The sequence below is a fragment of the Cetorhinus maximus genome, chromosome 4, assembly GCF_964194155.1.
Source record: "Cetorhinus maximus chromosome 4, sCetMax3.hap1.1, whole genome shotgun sequence".
Lineage (NCBI taxonomy): Eukaryota > Metazoa > Chordata > Chondrichthyes > Lamniformes > Cetorhinidae > Cetorhinus > Cetorhinus maximus.
Genome location: NC_135882.1, coordinates 41,350,529 through 41,377,430, shown reverse-complemented (window position 1 = coordinate 41,377,430; position 26,902 = coordinate 41,350,529). Strand labels below are relative to the sequence as shown.

Genomic DNA, 26,902 nt, shown 5'->3' with positions numbered 1-26,902 from the left:
GTGAGTGGGCAAATGCATGGCAGATGCAGTATATTGTGGATAAATGTGAGGTTATTCACTTTGGTAGCAAAAACAGGAAGACAGATCAGCCATGATCATAATGAATGGTGGAGCAGGCTCGAAGGGCCGAATGGCCAACTCCTGCTCCTATTTTCTATGTATGTTTCTATGTAACCTTATTGAAACATGTAAGATTCTTGTGGGCTTGACAGGGTAGATGCTGAGAGGTTTTTTCCCTCGTGGGAGAGTCTAGGACCAGAGGGCATAATCTCAGAGTAAGGGGTCACCCATTTAAGAGAGAGAGGAGGAGGAATTTCTTCTCTCAGAGGGGTAGTGAATCTGTGGAATTCTTTACCACAGAGGGCTGTAGAGGGCTGGGTTGTTAAGTATATTCAAGGCTGAGATAGACAGATTTTTAATCAGTAAGGGAATCAATGGTTATGGGGAAAAGGCAGGAAAGTGGAGTTGAGGATTATCAGATCAGCCATGATCTCATTGAATGGCAGAGCAGACACGACGGGCCGAATGGCCTATTCTGCTGCTACGTCTTATGGTCTAGCCATTGGCAATGTCTCCCTTTCCCGAGACTGTAGCTGTTGCTGCATCAGTTGGCAGATTTAAGTGAGGATGTCCTTAGTGAAGTGGAGACACACTGTTCCTCACTGAGGTTCAGCTCGGAGAATTGCTACCTGAACACCAGAGGCAGATATGGCCTCTCATTGAGAGCCCTTCTCCTCCTAACTCTTCCAGAAGCATGACATGCTTTGTGACACCTCTACTCATCTCCCTGTCATGTTGTGATGCGCCCCTGTATGAAAGTATGTGCATTAAGCAGAATACTTGAAGTCAGGACAAAGTCCTCAGTACATGCCATAGCACTCCCTGGAGACTTCCAACTTTAAACAAGACAGGATATAACAGAGGCGCTATTACTACACTTTTTCCATCAAAAGTGTAACAGAATATTCCTGGTTTGCTAATGTTACACCTTAAGAAGGGAGACAGAACATGTCCAGGGAACTATAGAAGTTAGTTTAATATCGGCAGCAGAAAAATAAAGGAACATAAAGGTCCATAAAGGCATGAAGAGTCTACAGACAATATGCTGAATGGATAGCAAGGTGGCTGAAAGAAAGAAAGTAGAGAGTGGGAGTAAAGGGTAATTATCCAAAGGGGCAGAGGGTGGGTGGTTGTGTTCCACAAGGATCAGTGCTGGGGCCTCTGCCAACTCTGGAAGCCATGCCTCAATTTTACACTAGCATGCAATTAATTGCTTGCGTAGCTTCTGTCCACCCAAGAGCTGTCGGCTCTTCAGTCACAGCAGTGCCACAGAGTGATGGTCACCGGTGGGACTTCAGCAGTACCTGGAGCAATAACCAGAGGAGGGCCAGAGCGCAGTTAACGAGGCCAAGGATTGATGGGGACAATTAGGCAAGCCTGGTGAGAGGTGGTGGGAGTGAGGGGGGGGTCGATCGCAATGGCAGGGTACGTTCTGCAGATTCTCTTTGGGCCACAGGGTGCCCAATCCTCTCCCAACAGAGAGTGGTGAGCGTATGGATTTCACCACTACGTCACGTAGTGAGGCAAAAAGTATTGTTGGCTACTTTTTCCTTAAATGCAATTATATGAGGGAGAAGGGAATAGAGGGTTATGGTGATAGACTTAGATGAGGAAGGATGGGCGAGGTTTGAGTGGAGGATAAACATGGGCATGGACTAGCAGAGTTGAATGTTTCTGTGCTGTATATTCTATGTAATTCTACATAAAAAGGTATTTGAGAAACTAGAATTTTTATCACGACACGAGAGAAAGCAAGGAAATCTAACTGAGGTTTCTAATATATGAAGGGTTTTGATAGGTTGAAGAAAGAAAGCCTATTTCTACTGGTTGAGGAACCAATGACAAGGGCTCATCAATTTAATGGAATGAGATGAACCACTAGGAAATATGTCTTTATTCAGATTTTCAGAACAAGGAATGATTTGCCACAGTGACTGGTTATTGTCGAGAAGATTACATCTTTTAAGAGAAAATACATAAACTTTCGAAGTGCTCTCCAACCAGATGAAAATGTACTTATGCAGGCTAAACGAATACCACCTCCTTCTCAGGGGCAATTAGGGATGGACAACAAATGCTGGTCTTGCCAGCGACACCAACATCTCATGAAAGAATTAAAAAAGTAAACTTTTTACTTTACAAAAAATTACATTACAAACAAAAACAATAAACCAGTTTTACCTTGTGCAGTTCCACATTGAATTCAAGGGGCCTGCTTTGTGGAATTGTATCGTCCATTGGTTGCTCCAGTAATGGCCCATAGTTGTCTTTTGACTGAGGTGAAGGTTGAAAAGAGGAGATGACCCTCCATTCCTTATCAGCCTGAAAAGTGACAAAAACATAGTACATTCTTCAAGGCAATTCACAATTAAAAGCACTCAAAAATATGGTTACAATTCACTAATTCAATTCTTCTCACCTCCTATCTTAATTCCACACTCTTTGCTCTCCAGAATCCATCCGGGCACAATGGACTGGATTTTCATCCTTGAGGTGGGTAGCAGGAGTTGAGAAATTACCTGTTTGGCCCGCCCGCCTCAGGAGAAAGTGCTCACAAGGACAGTATTTTCATTGTGGGGGGTGGGTGCAGGCTGCAGTCGGGCGAGCCGAACCAGGAAGAAGTTTGGAGGCAGCCACTGGGCTGCCAGGTGCTGAGGCAGGCTGTTTAAAAGGCCCTCCAGAACCTCACACCTCCATTGCCCTCCAAACACTCCCTATGCCCCAAGCCTCATGCTCCCACCCATTCATGGCCCCTAATGCCCCCATTTGTTTCTTTATTCTTTCACGGGATGTGGGCATCGTTGGCAAGGCTAGCATTTGTTGCCCATCCCCAAGTGCCCGTGAACTGAGTGGCTTGCTAAGCCATTGCAGAGGGCAGTTAAGAGAAAACCACATTGCTGTGGGTCTGGAGTCCTATGTAGGCCAGACTGGATAAGGATGGTATATTTCCTTCTGTATAGGACACTAATGAACCAAATAGGCCATTCCAAGCTATGCCCCTCCAATCATTTTCCCATGGCCCCCATTCCAAGCTATGCCCCTTCATCAATACCCATGGTCCCTTGTGGTCGCTATGCCAAGCTGTGGCACTTCCATGCTCACTGTATACATGTATAGAACCAATGGACCCTATAATAAGAGGATGTCTAAAAATAACTTTACAAGTCATTCATTCATTTTTTTTAAAAAAGTCATTACACTACAGGGCAAGAAAAGTGTCAATTATCTAGACCCTTGAAAGTTTCAATAGCTGAAACAGCAAGCACTTGAAACATCTTAACCTTGTGTAAATAAACATTGTGCAATTGACAGCAGAGATTAGATAACCACAGCTGTCAATCAAGCAATGCTTTCTCTGGGGCTCAGGTGTTTTAGTACTCTAATGGAGTACTGTTGGAGTTCAATCAACAATAAATGAGATCCCAGAAAGTAGAATGTTTAAAGCTCTGAGCCACGGGGGTGGGGTGGTGAGTGGAGGGGCACAGCTTGGTATAGGAGCCACAGGAGTGTGGTAGTGAGATGCTGTGAACCACAGCTCACTGGAAACTTAGCCCCACTCCAGGTCGGGAGTGCACGATGCGGGCTTTTGACTTGAACCAGCCCGCACCCTTAAAAGGCACTCCCAAAAATCAGAAACCCTGGGAATGGGGTCAGGAATCCCAGAAACGGTCCTGGCCACCATTTTAAAGGGCTCCTGAGTCATCCCGACTTGGTGAAAATCGAGCTCACTTGCTCCAGTTTTAACTGCCCCCACCTGGTTTAAACCAAATTTACAGCGGGGTGGGCAATTAAAATAATAGGAGTTATCTACCCCCATCCCTGTACAGAACCTCCCATCAGTTGAAAACTCCCTCATTACTGAGCTGATACCTCAGAATCTGTGAAGAAATTATAGAGGAGGACATCATCGAACTCCAAACCTTTGGCTTCATATATTGTCAGAACAAGGGCCAGGTTAAGCTCTTCTGGTATTGTATCCTTCACCTTTTCATTTGTAACCAGAATAACCTGTAATGCATAATGTTAAAAAATTAAAATAAGGATGGTGAGTCATTTTAACATGGCCAATGCAAATGACTACACAATCTGAACAATCTTGCACAACTCAAGCATGTGGCAAAAAAGGTGGAGTCTTCTTTATTCTTTGAACTGTATACATACTCCAAAATGCAAGAATATACCTTAGCAAGATAGAATCCACATTCTAGACACATTCAAAAGTGTCAGCGGATAGGTAGTGTGGCACATGGTTTCTCATTCCTAAATTGCCTAGTTTCAGGATTTGTATCTTAGCATCAGTTTAATCCGACCTAAAACTAACTGCTCAACAGTAATACCACCCCTCCCTCCCAAGCTACACCCCTACAAGGATGAATGGGTGGCGTTTGGCACGTTAAATTAATTTAGTAATCTGGAGAATTGTATAACAGGAAAGTAAGCTGTCTTTCTTCTGTATTCTACATCCTGTACACATCAGAGGAACATGCAAAAAGAACTTCAGCAAGGGGAGACCCATTTGGAGGAGTCCTACACCAAGCTGTCAGTAGTAATCTGTGTAATGTTAAATCTAGACAGTAATATAGTTAAATATGAGAGAAAAGTAGGGAGGTCATGTTGGAGTTGTATAGAACCTTGGTGAGGCCACAGCTTGTGTACTGTGTGCAGTTCTGGTCACCACATTATAGGAAGGATGTGATTACACTGGAGGGGGTGCAGAGGAGATTCACCGGGCTGTTGCCTGGGATGAAACATTTAAGTTATAAAGAGAGGTTGGATAGATTTGGGTTGTTTTCGTTGGAGCAGCGAAGACTGAGGGGCGAACTGATCGAGGTGTACAAGATTATGAGGGGCATGGACAGGGTGGATAGACCCATTAGTTGAAGGGTCAGTCACGAGGGGACACAAGTTCAAGGTGAGGGGCAGGAGGTTTAGGGGGGATGTGAGGAAAAACCTTTTCAACCCAGAGGGTGGTGACAGTCTAGAATGCGCTGCCTGGGAGGGTGGTGGAGGGGGGTTGCCTCACATCCTTTAAAAAGTACCTGGATGAGCACTTGGCACATCATAACATTCAAGGCTATGGGCCAAGTGCTGGGAAATGGGATTAGGTAGGTAGGTCAAGTGTTTCTCACGTGTCGGTGCAGACTCGATGGGCCGAAGGGCCTCCTCTGCACTGTGTGATTCTGTGATTGCTCCACATGACAGCTTGTATATAACATCAATTGGAACATGATTTGAGATGCCTAGGAAGCAGCTGTGGACAACAGGTGGGATGGCCTTCAGTTTTCGCCCTCTTTAGCTTCTTCCCCATTGGATGACTAGTTGATTACATCATGCCTTTCCTCTTGGTTAGTTAGTTACCCGTTTGCCTTGCTTCTTGCACAATTGGGAAGCATGATGGTTGAGAGAGCACGAGAAAGAGGCGCAACTGAGGCTCTGTCAGCATTTATAGAACAAAATTAAAGAGCAGTTCTAATTGCCACTTGATTAGAATGTGAAATCAAATACAGCTGGTCTTGCAATAAATGCATGAACCCTATGAGCACAAAAAAAAGTGCAATTTTCAGGTGAGTTATTTAAAATTAACATGTGATGATTGTGCGTTGGCCTTAAAACTACAGACCCATACGAAAACCAGAGTCAAACTGAGCAAATTTTCAAATAGCTGATCAAGAGAGGATGTCAGTGGAGCAACTTCTAATGATCCAAACACAAGGATTGAATTAGCCATAAATAAACTTCCAAAGAACTAGAGGTTTGAAACCAAATCAAAGCATCACTAGAGATATCCCAGAATATATGGTGCATTAAATGAGATGGGACCAATTCATCAATTTAGTTGTCCACTATTTCAAAAACTCTTCCCATCATGCATAATAAGTTCTACTAGTGGATGCCCTACATGAAGGAATTGAGGTATCGACTACCAAGGCAATGATCTAATGATTTAATCTGCAAATAAAAATGCCACCAATCTGAATGTCTTACAGTTTAGAATTATTTTTGCACTTCTCTCTCAAATGTGACAGAAGATTTCTTTTTCAAGGCAATGGATTACTATTTCTGCTTATTGATGTTAACCACCATTAGTGAGGCCAATGTGGCGAGGATCACTTGTATCATTTTCACTTGTATTTGTTCAGCAACAAATCAACCAGATCAAGATAACTGGAAAAAACATGAATAGAGTCCTTAGTGTCCAGGAAAAGATAAGATTGACAGCTTAAAGGTGACATGGCCTCTGTTCTCCAGCAGAAATTATGCAAGTTAATTGTCAACTGTATCGACAAACAGGTCCATCTCCACCTCCAACTCTTGAAAATGTTAAGAACAATTCCTGGTGGATCTTTCAAACATCAAGGGTACTGCATGATGACATTATATAGTCTACCTTGTTTAACTACTGAGCAAAAACAGTAATCCATGAGCCAGACATGAAGGGCAGAATCTTCCTGGTCCTGCTGAGGCAGCACTGATAGCAGGACTGGGAGGAAAGTCGAACGCACGTGTGTGTGTTGGGTCGACAAGCTGCGCATTCCTGCTTCCAGCTGATTTTCTCAGAGGAAAGGTGAAACCAAAAATGGCCGCTACCCAATCTACATATTTAAGGGCCCACCTGGGGCAGATTGGGAGGCTGCTGAGATTGGGCTATTCTGCTGAGGGCAGTTCCCCCCACCCCCACTGGAAGCACCAGGATCAGCAGGTTACAATTGTGGGTGTAGGCTATCCTGTGTGTAGGCCATCTTGTGAAGGGGTTTCCGTCAGCTGTGGCCACTTGGAGGGTGCCTCAAGATGGACGTCCCCATCCTACAGTGGCAGCACCCATGTCGGCCAATGGGGCTGCCAACTTGCCAAGGCTCCAGGCCCTCTGATGAGGCTTGCAGCCTCAGGAACCTGCCCACCATCCTTAATTGGACAGCAGACCTGGAGGTGGCAAATTAGGAGGCTGTCTCCCATAAGATCACCGTGGCGGGGGCACTGCAGCAAGGGTGGGGATGGGACCCAGAAATGGTCCCGAACCAAGATTATTTTTTAAAGGGGATGAAATGCTGCCCGAAGGAAGCAAAAAAACAATTATTTTCTTCATACCCCGCCTGTCGATGTGGCAAATAAGTGCCGCCTCACCCAACCAAGCATATGCTTGCTTGTCTTGTGGCATGTTCAGGAAGAATTCTAGACTAACACTTAGTGCTTTATGACTGAGGAGGCAAAACTCCAGCTGTATTAACTTCTTGAGCACAGACTGGCAGTCCATTCTATCAGAGAGGCACCATTATAACAAATTTTAGACTAAGCAGCAAGAATGAGCCTGAAACAACATTGTCCTGCTATTGTTCTGCATTGTTCTGTCTCTATTGTCCTGCTATGGTCACCAAGTGTTCCAGGCTTAACCACCTTTGTTGGGTGATCACTGGCTAAGTAAATTCAGCTTAAGTGTTCAAATAGGGTAGGTGTTGGAAACTACAAAGATAGAGCTGTTCCTTAAATAATTTTTCACTGGGGTTCCTGATCCTTCCTGTAGAGTGGATTCAGATTCCCCCATCCTCTCAGTACTGAAAAGGAAGCAAGAACAGGAAAACTTTGCATTTGGGAGGTACAAACAAATACTCCTAAGAATCTTTCTCCATGCCTGGGACTTCTTGTTACTGATTACGAATGCCAATTCTTGTACTCTCTACCACACAGCTGAATCATCAGCATTAAAAAGGTGCAACCTACAATGATGTTTCGAGGTTTGTTGCTCAGCACCAACACCATGGTTCTTAGGAAGTCTGAAGATTAAAAACAGCAACATGGACAAGTCTGAATAATTGTCAGAACTAATCCATTTCCATTGAGAGATTGGAGCCTTCATCCCAAACTGACGCCATTAAGCCTCTCTTGCAAAAGGAGGCCATGAGTGACCACATCCATCTATAATCACCATGAAGATGCACATGCTTTTTCTAGGATCTACTGAACCAGGCTATCTTCCCACTGAGTCCGGATGTTATGAAATGAAGAAGAGCCCCCTTGATAAGTTATGCTTTTATATTATCTTTATTAAGGGGAAATACGGAGATTTTACCAGCTGGATGAGGGTTGACAAAAATGAAAGCCGATATGTACAGCTTTGTAACCTATGCAACTGATACATGGGGACAGGTTGTCCCTACAGACTGCATTGCAGTTGTCAATTTATATTCAATATTCTCCGCCCTTCAAATCGTAAAATAATTACATTAAGCACACATATTCAGCACAGAGGCAGCAATCTGATTGCCCAATTGTTATTCTAGTTAGAGTAAAGGAATGATGGTCAAGTAGATTCTCCAAAGGGGTGGATAGTCCACTCCACCAACTTACTGCCTTTACAGTGAAGCTGGAAGTACATTCTGCGGGCCATCCGCATTGCCCCATCGTCCACGTGTATGTTCATACATAGTGCTACTGCACAGTCAAGAGGAGCGTCTAGCATATGAAACCATAAGAGCAGGTCTGCACATTGCTTAACTATAATGAATTTCTGGGGTATAGCATGACACCTCAGGTTCTGGTATGAAACTGGAGCCAAGACATCATGAACCCACCAGCAAAATTATCACCTCAGGCAACACTCATAAGCAGCAGCTCTACAATTGAGTCAAGCTGCTCTTGCAATTATAGATACATGAATACAGTTTCAAAATGAGATAAAACAGGGATAAATTATCTTCAATTTCCTTTTCTCCTTTGCAATTTGCAGAAGGTTCCTAACTTTTGGATTACTGTACCACATATCTTCATAACCATCAATATAATAATTGTGTAGAGATTGGTGAATATGATGGTTCTGCTCATCATCAGGGTTGCTTCTTTTTAAGGAATCTGGGAAACGCATGGCACAGTGGATTAAACACTAGCCTAGCACATCTGGGACTTCAACTTCAGCTCAGAGTGCTGTTCACTGAGTTTGGACAATCATAATCGGGTTGATGATTTTGGTTGTTGACAGTATATAACTACCCTTAATTAAGCACTTCATGGCAATCTGATCAGAGTGGTAAATAGGAAAATGTCACACTGGTGCAGTAAGGATTGCTCTTCTGGTTGGGGCTGAGCAGAGGAAAGTTTATTCTGCATCTGTACCACTGGGATGTCACGTAAGCTCTCCCTATGATTTTCTGTCTATGTCCGAGGAATGCCAAAGACAAAAAGCGTCCTGCTATTTCAACTTTTGTCTTCCAATTTCCTCTTCTACATCTTCTACAATTTAAACTGGCCACTACTTCTATTCATGGTCTAAATGGTTTATTTACAATCTCCTCACAGATCAAATGAATTTTTAAAAATTATTTTCTGGAATGTGGTATCACTGGCTAGGCCATCCCTAGTTGCTCTTGAGAAGGGGGTTGTGAGCTGCCTTCTTGAACCGCTGCAGTCCTTGTGGTGCAGGTACACCCACAGTGTTGTTAGGGAGGGAATTCCAGGATTTTGACACAGTGACAGTGAATGACCGGCAATGTATTTCCAAGTCAGGATGGTGAGTGGCTTGGAGGGGAACTTTCAGGTGGTGGTGTTCCCATGTAACTGCTGCCCTTGTCCTTCCAGTTAGTAGCAGTCATGGGTTTGGAAGGTGCTGTCTAAGGAACCCCGGTGAGTTCCTGCAGTGTATCTTATACACACTGCTGTCACTGTGCATCAGTGGTGGAGGGAGTGAATGTTTGTGGATAGGGTGCCAATCAAGTGGGTTACTTTGTCCTGGATGGTGTCAACCTTCTTGAGTGTTGTTGGAGCTGCACTCATCCAGGTAAGTGGAGAGTATTCCATCACACTCCTGACCTGTGCTTTGTAGATGGTTTTGGGGAGTCATGAGTTGAGTTACTTGCTGCTGGATTCCTAGCCTCTGACCTGCTCTTGTAGCCACAGTATTTATACGGCTAGTCCAGCTCAGTTTCTGGTTAATGGTAACCCCCAGGGTGTTGATAGTGGGGAATTCAGCCATGGTAATGCCATTGAATGTCAAGGGGTGATGGTTAGATTCTCTCTTGTTGGAGATGGTCATTGCCTGACACTTGTGTGGTGCGAATGCTCCTTGCCACTTTTCAGCCCAAGCCTGGATATTGTCCAAGTCTTGCTGCATTTGGATGTGGGCTGCTTTAGTATCTGAGGAGTTGCGAATGGTGCTGAATGTTGTGCAATCATCAGCGAACATCCCCACTTCTGACCTTATGATAGAAGGAAGGTAATTGATGTAGCAGCTGAAGATGATTTGGCAATTCAAATACATATGGTAGAATTAGATGTATAAACGCAAACCTGATGAGCACCAAATTCTATTGGCTGGGATTTCCGTTTGTTTCCTCTAAGCAAAATAGCCAAGTCACTGACACTACAGGACTCCAGCAGGGAAGGTTTTGGTCCATCAAAGAGGCCAGTGTCTCTCGGCAAGCGATCGAAAGACTCTGGAAAATAGTACTGGAGAAGATCCACTACACCAGAGGCCAAATTCAAGATTCCTAAATATAGACAAGGGATTCACATTAATCAATATAAAGCACACAAAAAATCAAAATTTTATATGCAGTTCATCAATGCCTAAAATAGTTAGTCACAAGTAGCTACCAACACAATCTTGGCGTATGTGATCTCAATGTTCATATTTGCAGGATGCATGCATGTTTACTTTAAGCTTTTTGTGCGTTTGTTGCTAAAACGGCAAGGTGAAACACAGGCCTGAACCTTCACTCCCAAGTCAGGAAAATTCCTGACCCTGCAAGCCTGACTCGGGAGAAAGTGCTCCGGACGCTCTGATTTTTATTCCGGTCTTGACAAGGTGGATGTGGAAAAGATGTTTCCTCTTGTGGTCGAGTCCAGAGCTAGGGGGCACTATTTTAAATTTAGGGGTAACCTTTTAGGTCAGAGATGAGGAGAAATTTTTTCGCTGAGGGCTGTGCGACTTTGGAACTCTTTGCCTCAAAAGGTAGTGCAAGGTGGAAGTGGGGTAGTTGAATATTTTTAAGGCCAAGATAGATAGATTCTTAGGCAAGGGAATCAAAATTTAATCGGGGGTTGATGGGAATGTGGAACTCGAAACACAGACATGTCAGCCATGAGTATATTGAATGGCGGAGCAGGCTCGAGGGGTCAAATGGCCCACTTCTGCTCCTATTTCGTAGGTTGTGGAATCAGTCATGTAGCACAAATTGTCTGATAGCCTTCAGGTTTAAGTCAACAGACAGAGTGAAATAGCAAACACTGATTTTTTTTTAAAAACACAGACTGTTTCCTTTAAAGGAAATTTAAATGCCTTGACAACTTGACACTTGCAGTGAGTTTAGCCACTTTTTATGCACATTCATGTCTACTTTTAAAAATCCCAAAGGGCACTTGGCCTCTCCCAAAGGGTACACTACCTCTCCAAAGAACTCCAGTAGGTTTAAACATTCTCTTGAAAAGTGTAATGCCCATAAACCATGTTTTGGACATGCCTCTAAGAAATCTGTCTGAAGGCAGCTACACTTTTCAATGCACAGCTGACTCCATGAACCACGGATGTGTAACTTACAACCCACCCCACATTCCAACACCAACCCTCCCCACAATTCCTGGCAAAAATGGTGGGTGCTGGGTTCAGGGGTGAGACTACAGGAATCGGGGCTCCGGTACCATTTTGTCCAAGCCGGAGACCCTCTCCATCATTGCAAAAATTCAGGTCACAAAGTGCACAGGTCATTTTTGATCAAGTTTTGCTTCCTGTGGTTATCTGAAAATACTGAAAAAGGTCTTCAGCACCATGGTAACACTAGCAACAATACCTGGAGAGGGGAACCAGGAACGTGGACAGCTCTCCCAATCAGAATAACCACTCCAGGCCAGTACAAGGCATATTTGCATTTATATATCACATACAACAATGAGATAAGTGGCCAGATAATCTATTTAGTGATGTATAAATGTTGGCCACGACTCCAGGGAGAATGCCCCTTCACTCCCTTGAAACGGTAGTGTGGGATCTTTTACATCCACCTGAAAAGTTTAATACCTCATCCAAAAAAACAGAACCTCTAGCAATGCAGCACTCCCTCAGTACTGAACTGGAGTGTCAGCCTAAATAAATGTGCTCAAACCCCTGGGTTTAGGTCTAGAATCCACAGCCTTCTGACTCGGGGTGAGCATGTTTCACCTGACCCACGGCTGTCAAGCCCAGTGAATAATAAGCATCTCTAAACAGTGTAGTAATGACAAAGGGTAAGCAACATTCATGGAGTCATTACAGCACAGCAAGAGGCCACTCGGCCCATCGAGTCCATGTCAGCTTTCTGTAGAGCAATCTAGTCAATCCCGTTCCCCTGCTCTCTCTGTAGTCTTGCAGATATATTTCCCTCAAGTGCTCACCCAATTTCCTTTAGAAGTCAACGATTGTCTCCCCTTCCACCGCCCTCCTCGGCAACGAGTTCCAGATCATTAGTACTCGCTGTGTAAAATAATCTCTCATGTCCCCGATGTATCTTTTGCCCAAAACCCCTAGTACCTGTGTCATCAGCTAATGAGAACAACATTTTTTTTTTGTCCACCATATCTAATCTTCTGGATGGAGAGAAAGGGTGGGTCTTGCACGGCTCATTGTGTAAGCCGGTATTCTTAACAGTCGCTAAATATTGCTTGGCTGCTGAACAAAACCTGGAAAACACTTTAAGATATGCTGTGTCTGATCAGTTCACCCCAGGATTCCAAACTTTGGTGGAAGAGAAAGACTGCAACATTTTACATTGAATCGTGTTAGGTACTCATTAAGTAAACTGAGGAGTTTTCTTTTAAAATTTTGGCGTGTAGCCAAAACAATGTCACTGGAGCCACACTTGCAGCTCGACAACGATATCCATTGGACTGCACTGCTCTATCTTGCCCACTACTGTACTTTCCCCAATATATATTTTCAGTATATAATACATGGAGCAGAAATATAGTGTTCAGCTGTATAGCTCATACAGCAAGGTACCGATTTTAGTAAAGATGGCAAATGAAAGAAGGATAGATATTTCCCCAGAGGAAGGGAACATCAGTGGTGAACATCCACTCACTTTAGACTGGTCACTCCAGTGGACAGAGGTCAAGGCAAAGATCGGAGATCATCACCCAACACTAATAGTGAATCTAACGATTTGCAAGAATAATTTTAATTTGGAAACTTTAACCCCTTCATGTCCACTCTTGTTCTTCTGTCAATTACCTTAAAGTTATGTCCTCTGAAAACAATCCATCTGCCAATGGAAACAATTTCTCCTTATTTACTGTATCAAAACCATTCATGATTTTGAATACCTCCATCAAATCTCTTCTGAACCTTTTGTGTTTCATCCATCAGTTTATCAAATTCCAGTGTTAGGGAATAGAAGATTAATTGTTTAAATGGATTAAGATTTCATTTAACAATAGAACACAAAGTATGGTGACAAATGCACTGTTTAAGCACAGGAATCAATTATAGGTTACAGTAGCATAGTAATTATGTTACTAGGGTAGCAATCCAGAGCCCTGGGCTAATCATCTGGATATACAAGTTCAAATCCTACCATGGCAACTGAGGGCATTCCAAAGCATATATGGATAATTAAATACTTCTGATTTATAATTGCTGTAACCGAGGTCAAACATAGTGGACAATTTGTGCAAAGTAAGACCCCAAAGGTTTGGAGAGTACTGACCAAACAACCTGATTTGGTGATGTTTGTTGAGGGATAATTATCCAGCACATAATTATCCAGATCTTGTTCAAAATAGCAACGAGATCTTTTATGTTCACCTGAGACAACAGACAGAGCCTAGGCTTAACGTCCAATCTGAAAGACAGCACCTCCAACATTGCCGCACTCCTTCAGGACTGTACTGAAAAGCATCAGCCTGGATTACCTGCTTGAATCTCTAGGGTAGGACTTAAACCCAGAGGCGGAGATATGTCAGATAGATTTGAATGTGAGTAATGCATACAGGAACAGGAAACATACACTGAACATGAAAGCTTCTCCTTTGGATTACTATGGCAAAATGTGAAAATGGAAAAGATTCAGGACAGTCATCAAACCCCGGAAGCATTTGTAGTTATCATTGAGACAAATCAGATACTGAGATATATCCAAGGGTGCTGGATTACAAAGTTAGAACAAGTTATACCAACAGATAAATTAGAAAGCCAGTTTTATGGTACAGCAAGTAGTTTTGGTACCCAAAACCTCAAAGTATCTACGAAAGGTTTAAAAAGGAGGAACCAGAATGATTCCAGATTTTAGAGAACTTGGTTATGAAGTTGTCAGTTCAGGGGATACAAAATCAGAAAAATTCTAATATTTTCTTTAAAAAAAAATGATTTTATATACTCGTTTGAGTTAATTAATTTATCAAACAATGATTTGAAGGAAATACCTGAATGAGATCGGTAGTTCTGATGCAGCTGGTATATTCTGCTCGGCACTACTACATTACACTGTTTCATTTCATTGTGATTACAATCGTGAGCATAATAAAAGAGAGAACGCAGGTCACTGAAGCGGAAAGCAACCCCCTTCATTATGCTTTGAGCTGTATCACCAGTGAGGAACATGGAATTTGGGTCATTGATGCATTTCATGAGGGTAGCAAGCTCTGCTTGGGTAAAGTCCTGTATTTCATCCCCGTACAATTCGTGAATAGACCACGGCAGTTCATCTAACTTGGATAATCGCTGTGATAAGCTGTACAATACGTCTTCCTCATCAAAGTATCTGAACTGTGATTTTATCTGCTGATACAAGCAGAAGAAGCGATAGATTTCAGTTCGGTCTTCCTGGAAATTTGGTGCTCTCTTCTTTCCCAATTTAATGTACTGTTCTTCTGTGAGGCAACCTTGAGGACTATTTAAAGCTTCAATAGAACCCTTCAAAAAGGACTTGATCTCTTTCCACACTAAAGCTGGATTAAAATGAGATTTGCCTTTTACCATTTTGGGCCAAAGATCATGTACAAATACTTCATAGGTCACAAAAATACGAGGATCAAATTCTTTGGTTTGACCCTCTGCAGCCCTACATTCATCATCCAGAAGTTCTCCTTCATACTCCTCTTCTTCATCCTCTTCTCCTAAATCTGGTATTGTCATATCTTCTTGAACAGACCAACCCACAATTGTCCTTTTTAGGCTGCCATCTTCATTTCGAGGGAAAAAAGGGTCTGGCAAGGATGCATCAATTAACAACAGCAATTGTTCTGAGGTTATGAACAGGGGAAAGTTCTCATCCTTAATGTCCTGAAGTCTGTAAAGCGCAGGCTCTAGGGGTCTGAAGTGGCCTGTAGCTTTGGTAGATTTGCTAAGCTCTATAAAGTTTTTCAAGACTTCCTGGCACAGGACATGGTTTTTGGTAACAAAGACTTGATGCAGGTGTTCAAGTTTATCAGCATCATCTGGATTCGCCAGCATAGCTCCATGGCCATTGGTCAACTTATTGCAACAATCACCAAATGCCATTCCATTCTGATCCAAATCATTGTTTTGGTCCACAAGTTCAAAATCCTTTTCCCCATCCACAGAATCAGAGCAATCTGTTCTGCCATTTATCACCACTGCTTCCTTTTCGCCATTTTCCATGGCCCCCGTTTTCCTTTTATGCCAGACCTGTCGCACCAACCAGGGGTTTCCAACTTGCGTTTTCTCCCAGTAGAATTGGAAATGTTTCCAAAGTCGGTAGAGACAGCAAGTAGTCTTCCCCGTTCCACTTCGCCCAATCAGAATGATTGCTTGTAACGGCTTAGGGACAAGGTCAATTATTGCATACTCCAACTCTCCTACTCGAAAAGGATATTCAACTCTAGACTCCAGGTTAGAAAGGATGTTAAGAGCCATATTGGTGCTAAAGCTATGGAACTTCATTATGTTATACTCTGTCTCCACTGCACTAGCAGGTGGGAAATATTCGGACACTTTTTCTTTTCGTTCATTCCAATCAACACATTCCACAAAGATCAATGGGATCCTCTTTTGAACATGTAAATTTGAGGTAAGCACAGCTTTGGTTATCCCTTTAAGCTTCTTCCGGAGAATGCAGTTTTGTCCACGGTCATAAGAACTACAGATCATATCCAATGCATGTTTGAGTTTATTGTGGTCCAGGATGATATCCCAAATTCGAATAATCTCACTGTATACCCTTCCCGTGACTCTCTCTTGAGGATGAGAAGAAAGCTCCGATTCAAAAATCGCCTCCGGTTTCTCACTGTAGCGCGGTGAAAAGTCTACTGCTAGTTCCCAAAGCATTCTTCCTCCTTTGTCAAGTTTAGCTTCATAAAGCTTGATGGGGCTGTTCAGGTGCTTGAGTGGTTTCTGGAGGCTCTGAGTCCATTCTCCATTGCCAAGTTGCTGAATCACCTTCACAGTTTTTGTTTTCATTTGCTGAGGGACGTCTCTGCAACTGAGCTTTTTCAGCAACTCTGATGTACATTCAATCTCCCATGCCATATTATCAAAGTCCAGATCTTGTAAATTGGTCACTTCTTCAGGTTTTGGATCTTGCTGCACCGTACCACAGTTTGAATGTTCTGTGGCCCCATTCAACATTTCAGGTTCAATATTGTCAGTATTTTGCAAAGAGCCAATTTCAAGAACTGGAGCTCTCGTCTCCGAAGTCTGAATTGAATCACTGAGCAAAGTGTTGGAAAAGGGTAGTTTGGGAGGATTTGCTTCCGTTGGTGTCTCAATCACAAGTTGTTGAATCATTTTTGTAATTTCATTCATTAGGATTTCTTCTGAAGTTAAAGCAAAGCTTGTTTCAACCGCTTGAAAGGAAGCCTCACAGGAGGCGTTAAACTGAGGCAGCTCGTCAGGCTGTGAACTCTCCAAAGACTCAGTCTTCTGGTGAGAAGGCCACTTTCTGCTCATGGCATTCTTCACATTTTTTGAAGGCCGTGACTTCTGACTCTGGTCATTTTGTTCTCTCTTCTTTCTATTTCGTGATGTTGCTTTATTCCACAGATTAAACCGTGGGTCATCTTTTTTAATTTTATACATAAATAGTTTCCCTTCCTTGTTTTTTATCTTGCTGCTGATTTCAAACTTGGCTATCAGATCCATTATTTCCTCGTGATTTTTAGAATAGGGTTTGTGAAATATAATGTGCAGCAAGGTATTTCCATCATTATCCTGAGAGCTGCTGGGATTCAGATATGGAAACTTAATTGCATCAGAGCTATACTTTTCCAACAGATATTTCAGGATGTGCAAACCAAACTCATCTGCAAGTAAAAAAGAAAAAGAGAACAAAATAGTTTAACACTAACTAGACATGCCAGCAATCCAGAATCGAACAACATAAATCACAGATTATAACACAGAATATTCTAACAAGTCTGTACCCATGTTTTTCACTGCAAGTCACCAAATCTAAACTCACTCTCCTGCTCACGCACTGTACACTGCTTAAATTCCTATTTTAAAAGCAATTATTTAATTCTCTTTTATAAGTGTTTATGGACTCTGCTTCAATGCTGCTTCATGGCACAGAATTCCACATTCTAGACATCCTCTGTGTAAAGGCATTAGACTCTGGGGATGTGGGTTCCAATCCCACCGGGGCAGTTTAAATTCAACAAACCTGGAATTGTAAGCTAGGGCGGAATCATTCCAGAATTGCACGAAGTACGGTACTGTTTGTGAAAAATGGCGTTTTAAATGGCTGCAATGGAGGATTTTCACATCGTATCATCCCCTTCCCCCCCTCATAAATGATGTAGTCACGGGAAGCACACAGCCTCGCTGGTGAGCAGCCTCCGATTTGCCCACCATGCTGTTACCATGCCACTTCCTCACTCGGGACACCATATTTAAACTGCAGCCACACACACAGTTCTCGATGCTTGCAGGCCAGGACTGCTCCAGTGAAGACATGGCCCCAAAGACAAGAAGAGTTCAGTCTGCCGATTCAGTGACGCATCACTGGACTGCCTTTTGGACACCATGGAGGCCCGCTGCGATGTCCTCTGCCCCCGCTCTGGCCACAGGAGGCCCATCAGTCTCACCACTCTGGCTTGGGAGGCGGTGGCAGAGGTGGTCAGTGCCAACGCTACACACAAGAGGTCAGCCATCCAGTGGAGAAAAAGGATGAATAATCTCATCCCTGCCACCAGAGTAAGTCAAACGTCTCATCACTCACAAGCCCATCACACGTTCACTGGCATCTCACTTACTGCCAGCTCAAGGGACATCACCACTCTCTTTCATACACCCTCACATCTCCATATGGCTTCATTTCCTCTGGAGATTGCCTGTTCATCCCATCCATGGCTCCACTCAGCACACATGCATGCCTGGCATCCTTCTCATTTGGCCTGGCATGTGCCTTGCTCACACTCTCTCCATCTGTCCTCATGCAGGACAAGATTGAGCACAATCACCGGGTGAGGTCTCAGACCAGGGGGCGGAGTGCCAGACATCAAGGTCCTCACTCCATTCGAGAGTTGTGCGTCGGAGCTGGACGGAGAGGATGCGGACCGTTCCTGCAGCGACGGTGACGTTGCCAGCAAGCATCCACTTGAGAATCCTGCACCAGATCATCCCTCTGTCAACGCTACTTTGAGTCCACTGCTACGTGTAACGCGGTTGCTAATCACTAATAATCTGCACTCTCTCTCCTAGATACATCTGCCACATCGCCCTCAGGCAACCTTAACCCCAACTCCAATGCTGAGAGCACCTTGGATGAGGGCCCTGAGGGCAGCACCACTGAAGACCCATCCCGGCGCTCACCCACACCCTCTCTACCAGTGCAGCAACACACACGTTGGTGGGACCTAGATGTAGAGTAGCCTCGGGATCACAATCTGGTGGGCACAGCACACAATCTGTTGCACATCATGCGGAGGCAGAGACATCCGAGGTGTCCGGTACTGGGAAGACTACTGGAGGCAAGGAATCCACTAAGTCCAAGTCGGATGATGAGCCTTTGGACTCGGTGCTCAAACTGTTGTTGGAGCTGGAAAGACAATCACAGGAACATCAGGAAGGGATGTCTGGTGCACTCCTCAGATTGCAAGGGATGATAGGGGACTCCATCCGCCTTAAGTCCGAGGTACTCGCGCCACCATGCCAACACACTGAGGTCAACACTGGCAAGATGGAGGCTGCCATGGAGACCTTAGACCAGGACATCGGTCCTGCACTGCTGTGCAGGCTTAACTTCATCGCTGATGCCATAATTGGCCTCTAACAGTGTCAACACAAGAGGAGTGCAGAGCTATTCAATCTCACTCCAGCTTCCCCTTTTTCCTCAAGGAGTCAGCCAGGGACCATCGGGCACCCATTGGGAAGAGGATCAGCATCTTGACACCCCAGGTCCATCCACCCAGGTGACTTTGAGAATGTCTGGCTGGTCCAAACCCACTCTTCCTGTGACCCCATCATCTCCAGATCCACAGACTGAGGAAGGTACGCCAAGCCACAGCAGGGCATCCAAAGCAGGCATGGGCCCTCCAGAGGATGGTTGCCAAGGTCATCACAGACAGGGTGTAGCAGTCAGCAGGCTGCCTCCACCTCCATGGTGGATGTCGGGAGAGCACCAAGACGTAGCGGCAGGATTAGGAAGGTTAAGATATAGTAGCACCATGTGGGCACAGGTGTTAATCACTTGTACTTAATGTTCACTATTGTAAATAAACTATCAAGAAAGTCTCCCTGCTTATGGCTCCGTGTTATGATGAGCAGTGTCATGTCATTCAGATGTGAAACCTTGGTTCCTGCATAAGATCAAGGCAAGTGTCTCATTCCAAGGCCTCTTCTCTGTGCAGTGTGTAACCTTCAGAACAAAGAGATCATCCGGCCTCTCACTCACTGGACACATCAGTGATGCCTGCACCTCGATGGTGCTTGTCATTGCTGCCAGAATATCGTGGGCAGGTTTCACAGAGTTCTGTCATTCTCTCTTCAGCATCTGTGTCCTCTGACGACATTGTGGTCCTGAAGGATATGGATGAGGGCTGCCAAAGGATCAGTTGCACTTAAAGTGTCACAGCTGTGTCTCCATATTACCCTGATCACAGGGCGCAAGCGAGCTGCCCTCAGCCATAGAGGAGTCAGACGTTCACAGAGGAAATGTGAAGATCTATAGAGTGTTCTCACTGCATGTTTTTTTTAATTCATTCATGGGGTGTGGGCTTCGCTAGCTGGGCCAGCATTTATTGCCCATCCCTAGTTGCCCTTGAGAAGGTGGTGGTGAGCTGCCTTCTTGAACTGCTGCAGTCCATGTGGAGTAGAGGTACACCCACAGTGCTGTTAAGGAAGGGAGTTCCAAGATTTTGACCCAGCAATAGCGAAGGAATGACGATATATTTCCAAGTCAAGATGGTGAGTGACTTGGAGGGGAACTTCCAGGTGGTGGTGTTCTTCCCATGTATCTGCTGTCCATGTCCTTCTAGGTGGTAGTGCTCGTGGGTTTGGAAGGTGCTGTCTAAGGAGCCTTGGTGAATTCCTGCAGTGCATCTTATAGATGGTACACACTGCTGCCACTGTGCCTGTGGAGGAAGTGAATGTTTGTGGATGGGATGCCAATCAAGCGGGCTGCTTTGTCCTGGGCAGTCCAGATAATAAAGATAAATAAAGTAACATCCTCGTGAATCAATAAAGAAACTAACATCCTTGTGAATCTAATTACAGATTTATAACTTACCTATAATGGAGTACCCAGAGCTATAAATAACACTACAACAACAATCTAGCTTCGGTCTTATTTCATGTAGGCTGGCAGACATGGGTCAAGTCAGCCTTGTCCCACAAGTCAAATGCCCTCCCATTTCTTCTTTCTCCTCCTTCAAGGCAGTGATGCTACTAATCACTTTTTGGGCACAGGGGGGAAAAGAGTGGGAGAGGGTTAGCTTTCCCAGGCTGCTTTTAAAATAAAGTAATAATAGTGACTTGACTTTGTGCAGCAAATATTCCAATGGCCAAGTAGGTAAGGTAAAGTCTTGTACAAGTTCCAAATTAGCCTCTTGATTTTATATTCAATACATCTAGATTCAGTTTGCTTCTGGGATTGGGTAAACATGTGAAGGAAACCCTCAAAAACAAAATTAGAAATACATAATTACATAGACAGTAGTTAGGTTAACTTCATGAATCTGGCAACTCTTTTGTACTGTCAAGTTAAGTTTGAGTCTTTTTATGTCGCTTTAAATTAGGAAATTTCCCCACTGAAACTAAAAAGCGGAGATTTGGCAGCTTAAGCAGGAGACCAGCTGAGAAAAATGGTAGGGATCTGGCATGATCCCCACCAGAGTTACACAACGAGCAAAATTTCAGGGTCACGAGTGTTTAAAAATAGAGGAAGTAAATACTGTCCCAGTCAAGTCTGCATTTCAAAATCTAGCAAGAAACAAAATATTTCAATGTAAATGTATAAAAATATACAAATATTTAACTGTAAAATTTTTAGTCAAATTTCTGGAGTTTTGGAAACATTTGTCTCATTGGAGGTCAGTACAGCATAGGAGGAGGTCACTCAGCCAATCAAATCTATTCTGGTTCTCTGTACAGCAATTCAGTCAGTCCCATTCCTCTGTACCATACCTGTAGCACGACAAGTTTATTTTCTTCAAGTGCCTCAAGTATAGGTACTGGACCCCGTATCTGGGAAGCTCGGGATTGAATGTGTATCGGATACAGGGATTTTCTGGATTTTGGGTCTGTGCGATGGGGTGGGGGGGGGGGGGGGTGGCGAAACAGTCAATCTATTTTTCACTGAACTGCCTTTTATTGAGTAGTGTTTAGACAATTCAACATGTTTACTCCCTCTGTATGGTTGGTGTGTCTGCGAGTTCTCTCACTGCTCACTACTTCTTCTCATGTTTGCCAACTGTATTAAAATACAAAAGCAAGATATTGTACACATGTGGGTGTAACTACACCACATGGACTGTAGCGGTTCAAGAAGGCAGCTCACACCCGCCTCCTCAAGGGCAATTAGGGATGGGCAATAAATGCTGGCTCAGCCAGCGAAGCCCACATCCCATGAATTAATTTTTAAAAAAATGTTTCCTCAAAACCATGAGTTTCCAACACAGGACCCAGTTTTCGGACCCTTACGAATTTTGGGACGCTGGTTAAGGGGTCCGATACCTGTATCCAATTTTCATTTGAAACCAATGATGTCTCTGCTTCCACCACCTTCATTACCACTTGCTGTGTAAAAAAAAAAAGTTCTTCCTGCCAGCGCTCATGCATCTCATGCCCAAAATCTTAAACGTATGTCCCAAATTCCTGTACTATCAGCTAATGGGAACAGCTTTTGTCTACATTATCTAAACCTGCCAAAATCTTGTACACCTCAATCAAACCTTCTCTCAACCTTCTTTGCTTGAAAGAGAAAATTCCCAACTTCGCCAACCTAACCTTGTAGCTCAATTAATTATTTCCGGAACCATTCTGGTAGATCACCTCTGCATCCTCTAAAGGACCCTAGCGTCCTTCGTAAATGTGGTGACCAGAATTAAATACATTACTCTAGCTGTGGCCTAACCAGAACTTTATAAAGGTTCAGCATGATTTCCCTGCTTTTGTACTCAATACATCTATTTATGAAGCCTAAGGCTCTTATGCTTTGCTAACTTCTCTCCCAATAAGTCAGCTGCCACCTTCAAAGGCCCTCTGTTCCTGCACACTCTTTTGAACTGTGCCAGTAAGTTCATTTTGCCTCTTCCAATCCCTTCTGCTGAAATGCATCACCTCATATTTCTCCGTATTAAATTCCATCTGCCACTTATTTGCCCCATCTGCTAGCCTATGTACTTTTGCAGTTGATTTGTACCATCCTTGCTGCTTGCCAGACCTCCAAATGTGGTATCATCAGCAAATTTCAAAATTTTACTCTGGATTCCAATGTACAAGTCATTGATACATATCAAAAAAGCAGTGATCATAGCACTGATCCTTGGAGAACATCGCTGTCTACAATCCTCTAGTCTGGAAAACGTTCAATTACCACAACTCACTGTTTTCTGTCCTTAAGCCAACTTCTTATCCAAGTTGACACTGACCCACCTATTACATGAGCCTCAATTTTGTTAACCAGCCTTTTATGTGGCACTTTGTCAAACACAAACCGTTTTAAATTCCTTTAATCTTATTTCTGTGTTTTAAGAGAAGCGATTATTATTTTAAGAATTCTAGTCAAGCAGGTTTAGAATGAACAGGTAAGTTAGCATTCATAGTTAGACCTTTTTTGTCGAGAACAATACAAACTGCAGCGTGAAGGGGTGTGTCGCCTGGGGTGAGAGTAAGATGCTGTGGATTCGCCCCATTGATTAGCAAGAGATGCACAAGTTTGAAGTCCTCTTTTTTCAAAGACAGCTGCATTGGACTTTCTTTAGTACCAACTCCACATGGAGGGGCTGCAAAAAATGAAAGAATAGATCAGCAACTACTGTGGAAAAGTTGGAAAGAAAAAGCATTGCATTTATATGTCTTTTATGACCTTAGGACGTATAATGCCTTTTACAGTCAATGAAATACTTGTAATGTGTAGTCACTGTTGTAATGTAGTAAACTACAGGATAAGAATATGTGTACACTTAACCTACCTCCATGGTCTATTAAATTCTGCAGAAGCCATTCTCTGCTCTCTTGCTGGTCAAGTTTAACAATGATGGTGCAAAGATCCAGACCCGAGAGGTCACATTTCAGAACAGGCTGTTTGCTTTGTTTTTCATTGCTTCCCCCAGTTAGTAAGAGCAAGACATCATGCCATCTACGTCTGTGAAGAAGCTGCTTGATCAATCTGCTTGCAACCTTACACTCAACATTCCACAAAGTGGCCGTGTTAATCTCTGTAAAGCAATAAAGAAGGCTATTTAACTGCAGACAAGAAACCAAATACAGCTATCTCAAAATAACTAAGATCAAAATACATTAGAACTTATTTCTCTCTGGTAAACTTTCAGTTCAGTAGACACCTCTATATGGTAAGCACAGTTGACTTTCATTTGACACTTTACGCTTTGACTCCTCCTTCCCAAAGTAAAACTTCATCTGCACTGTTGTTCCTTGGAGGAGCAGAGCTGTACCAAACAAAAAATCTTCATGGGTGAAGCCACCCATTTTAAATTATGCTCATGAAATAAGTTGATTGTATTGGGAAAGGTGAAATGTGCACACAATGCAGAAATGTTCTTTCCTAATTTGACACATGGATCTTCTTTCCTCTTTAATTAGGTAATCCTGTGCTTTCTTACCATTCTCAACTAGGCTACAATAACATATTTGATATTTAGTATTACTGGTCAGCTGCTGCTTTAAATGTAAGGTGACTTCTTCAGTGACTCAGCTGGGTAAGGCACCATGTCATAAGAAGATGCCAGGCCCCCTGGGTTAGGGAGGTGAAACGTAAATAAATCAAATTTGACTCGACTTCCCTTTCGGAATCCCATCCAATGACTGTTATTGTGGACCTCAAAACAGTGGCTAACATTCCCTGACAAGACCAAAACATAGACAATGGTGACATGAAGGACGCAGTTTCCCAGGAACCTATTCGAGCAAAGAGTCCAATTTCAGGAAGGATGCGGTTGAGGGGGGAACATTGCAAGAAAAAAAGAGAAAGAAAATTAAGAAGCAACGTTATCTATAATCATACCTGTAATGGTTTTTAACTGTCCGTACTGTTTTGATTGGTAAATTATAGGGGTGCGTCCGTTGGTGGACAGTACCTGGCGAATGCAGGAGCATATGCGGCACATTTAGATTCTGGCGCCATTTTCCAATGAGATAGAATTGAGTAATGGAAATTATCATGCCCAGTAAAGGCACGTCATGTTCCTAACTTTACACATGGAATGAGCTCGTATGGAAACTTCTGGAACTGTTGTTTATTTGTTTAAAATAGGCACTGATAAATTGTTAAGTTAGCTTGTGGGGAGGTGGTGACGTACTGGGATTTTCACTAGACTGGTAATCCAGACATCAAGGGTAATGCTCTCGGGACCCGGGTTTGAATCCCATCATAGCAGATGTTGGAATTTGAATTCAATAAAAATCTGGAATTAAAAGTCTAATGATGACCATGAAACCATTGTCGATTGTCTGGTTCACAAATGTCATTTAGGGAAGGAAATCTGCTGTCCCTACCTGGTCTGGCCTACATATGACTCCAGACCCACAGCAATGTGGTTGACTCGTAACTGCCCTCTGAAATAGCTTAACAAACCACTCAGTTGTACCAAACTGCTAAAAAGTCAATAAAAAGAAATGAAACCGGCTGGACCACCCCACATCGCCCTCAGCACCAGGTTAAACTTGGGCAAGGAAATCTCCTGCTGATTGCCACGTAACGCCACCAGCAAGCCCCCCCACCCAGCTGATGAGTCAGTGCTCCTTAATGTTGCACACCATTTGGAGGGAGCAGTGAGGGTGTCAAGGGTGCAGAATGTACTCTGGGTGGGGGACTTCAATGTCCATCACTAAGAGTGGCTTGATAGCACCACCACAGACTCAGCTGGCTGAGTCCTAAAGGACATTGATGCTAGACTGGTTCTGTGAGGGAACCAACAAGAGGGAAAAACACACTTGACCTCATCCTCACCAACCTGCCTGCTGCAGATGCATCTGTCCATGACAGTATCGGTAGGAGTGAACACCGCACAATCCCTTTGGAAACGAAGTCCCGTCTTCACATTGAGGATGCCCTCCATCGTGTTGTGTGGCACGACCGCTGTGCTAAATGGGATAGATTTCAAACAGATCTAGAACCTTGAGACTGGGCATCCATGTGGTGCTGTGGGCCATCAGCAGCAGAAGAAATGTACTCAACCACAATCTGTAACCTCATGGTCCGGCATTTCCCCCACTCCACCATTACCACCAAGCCAGGGGATCAACCCTGGTTCAATGAGAGTGCAGGAGTACATGCCAGGTGCAGCACCAGGCATACCGAATAATGAGGTGTCAACCTGGTGAAGCTACAACGCAGGACTACTTGTGTGCTAAACAGCATAAGCAGCAAGTAATAGACAGACTCACTGGAAGAGAAGGTTTCACAAATATCCCGATCCTCAATGATTGAGGAGTCAAACGCATCAGTGCAAAAGATAAGGCTGAAGCATTCACAACAAACTTCAGCCAGGAGTGCCGAGTGGATGATCCATATTGGCTTCCTCCGGAGGTTCCCAGCATCACAGAGGTCAGTCTTCAGCCAATTCGATTCACTCACGTGACATCAAGAAATGGCTGAAGGCACTGGATGCTGCTAAGGCTATGGGCCATGACAATATTCCAGCAATAGTACTGAAGACTTGTGCTCCAGAACTTGCCACAACCTAGCCAAGCTGTTCCACTACAGCTACAACCCTGGCATCTACCTGGCTATGTGGAAAATTTCCCAGATATGTCCTGTACACAAAAAGTAGGGCAAATCCAACCCGGCCAATTACCGCTCCATCAGTCTACTCTCAATCATCAGTAAAGTGATGGATGGGGTCATCAACAGTGCTATCAACCAGCACTTGCTTAGCAATATCCTGCTCACTGATGCCCAGTTTGGGTTTCGCCAGGGCCACTCAGCTCCTGACCTCATTACAGCCTTGGTTCAAATAAGGTGAGGTGAGAGTGACTGCCCTTGATATCAAGGCAGCATTTGACCGAGTGTGGCATCAAGGAACCCTAGCAAAATTGGAGTCAATGGGAACTGGGGGAAAACTCTCCACTGGTTGGAGTCATACCGAGCACAAAGGAAGATGGTTGTGGTTCTTGGAGGTCAATCATCTCAGTTCCAGGACATCACTACAGGAGTTCCTCAGGGTAGCGTCCTAGGCCCAACCATCTTCAGCTGCTTCATTAATGACCCTTCTTCCATCATAAGGTTAGAAGTAGAAATGTTCGCTG

General features: G+C 43.8%; 1 protein-coding gene across 2 annotated transcripts in view; it reads right to left on the bottom strand.

Moving 5' to 3' along the window:
• The window catches only part of LOC144679580 (TPR and ankyrin repeat-containing protein 1-like), a 135,978-nt gene that overhangs the window by 43,427 nt on the left and 65,649 nt on the right, over positions 1–26,902 (bottom strand). For both annotated transcript variants that reach the window (XM_078540099.1, XM_078540098.1), the window contains 6 exons: positions 23,608–23,853; positions 23,245–23,418; positions 14,440–17,277; positions 10,336–10,535; positions 3,931–4,068; positions 2,242–2,382 (listed from right to left, as the gene is read on the bottom strand). In XM_078540099.1, coding sequence (XP_078396225.1) covers positions 2,242–2,382; positions 3,931–4,068; positions 10,336–10,535; positions 14,440–17,277; positions 23,245–23,418; positions 23,608–23,853 — 3,737 coding nt within the window. The remainder of the gene's footprint in view (positions 1–2,241; positions 2,383–3,930; positions 4,069–10,335; positions 10,536–14,439; positions 17,278–23,244; positions 23,419–23,607; positions 23,854–26,902) is intronic.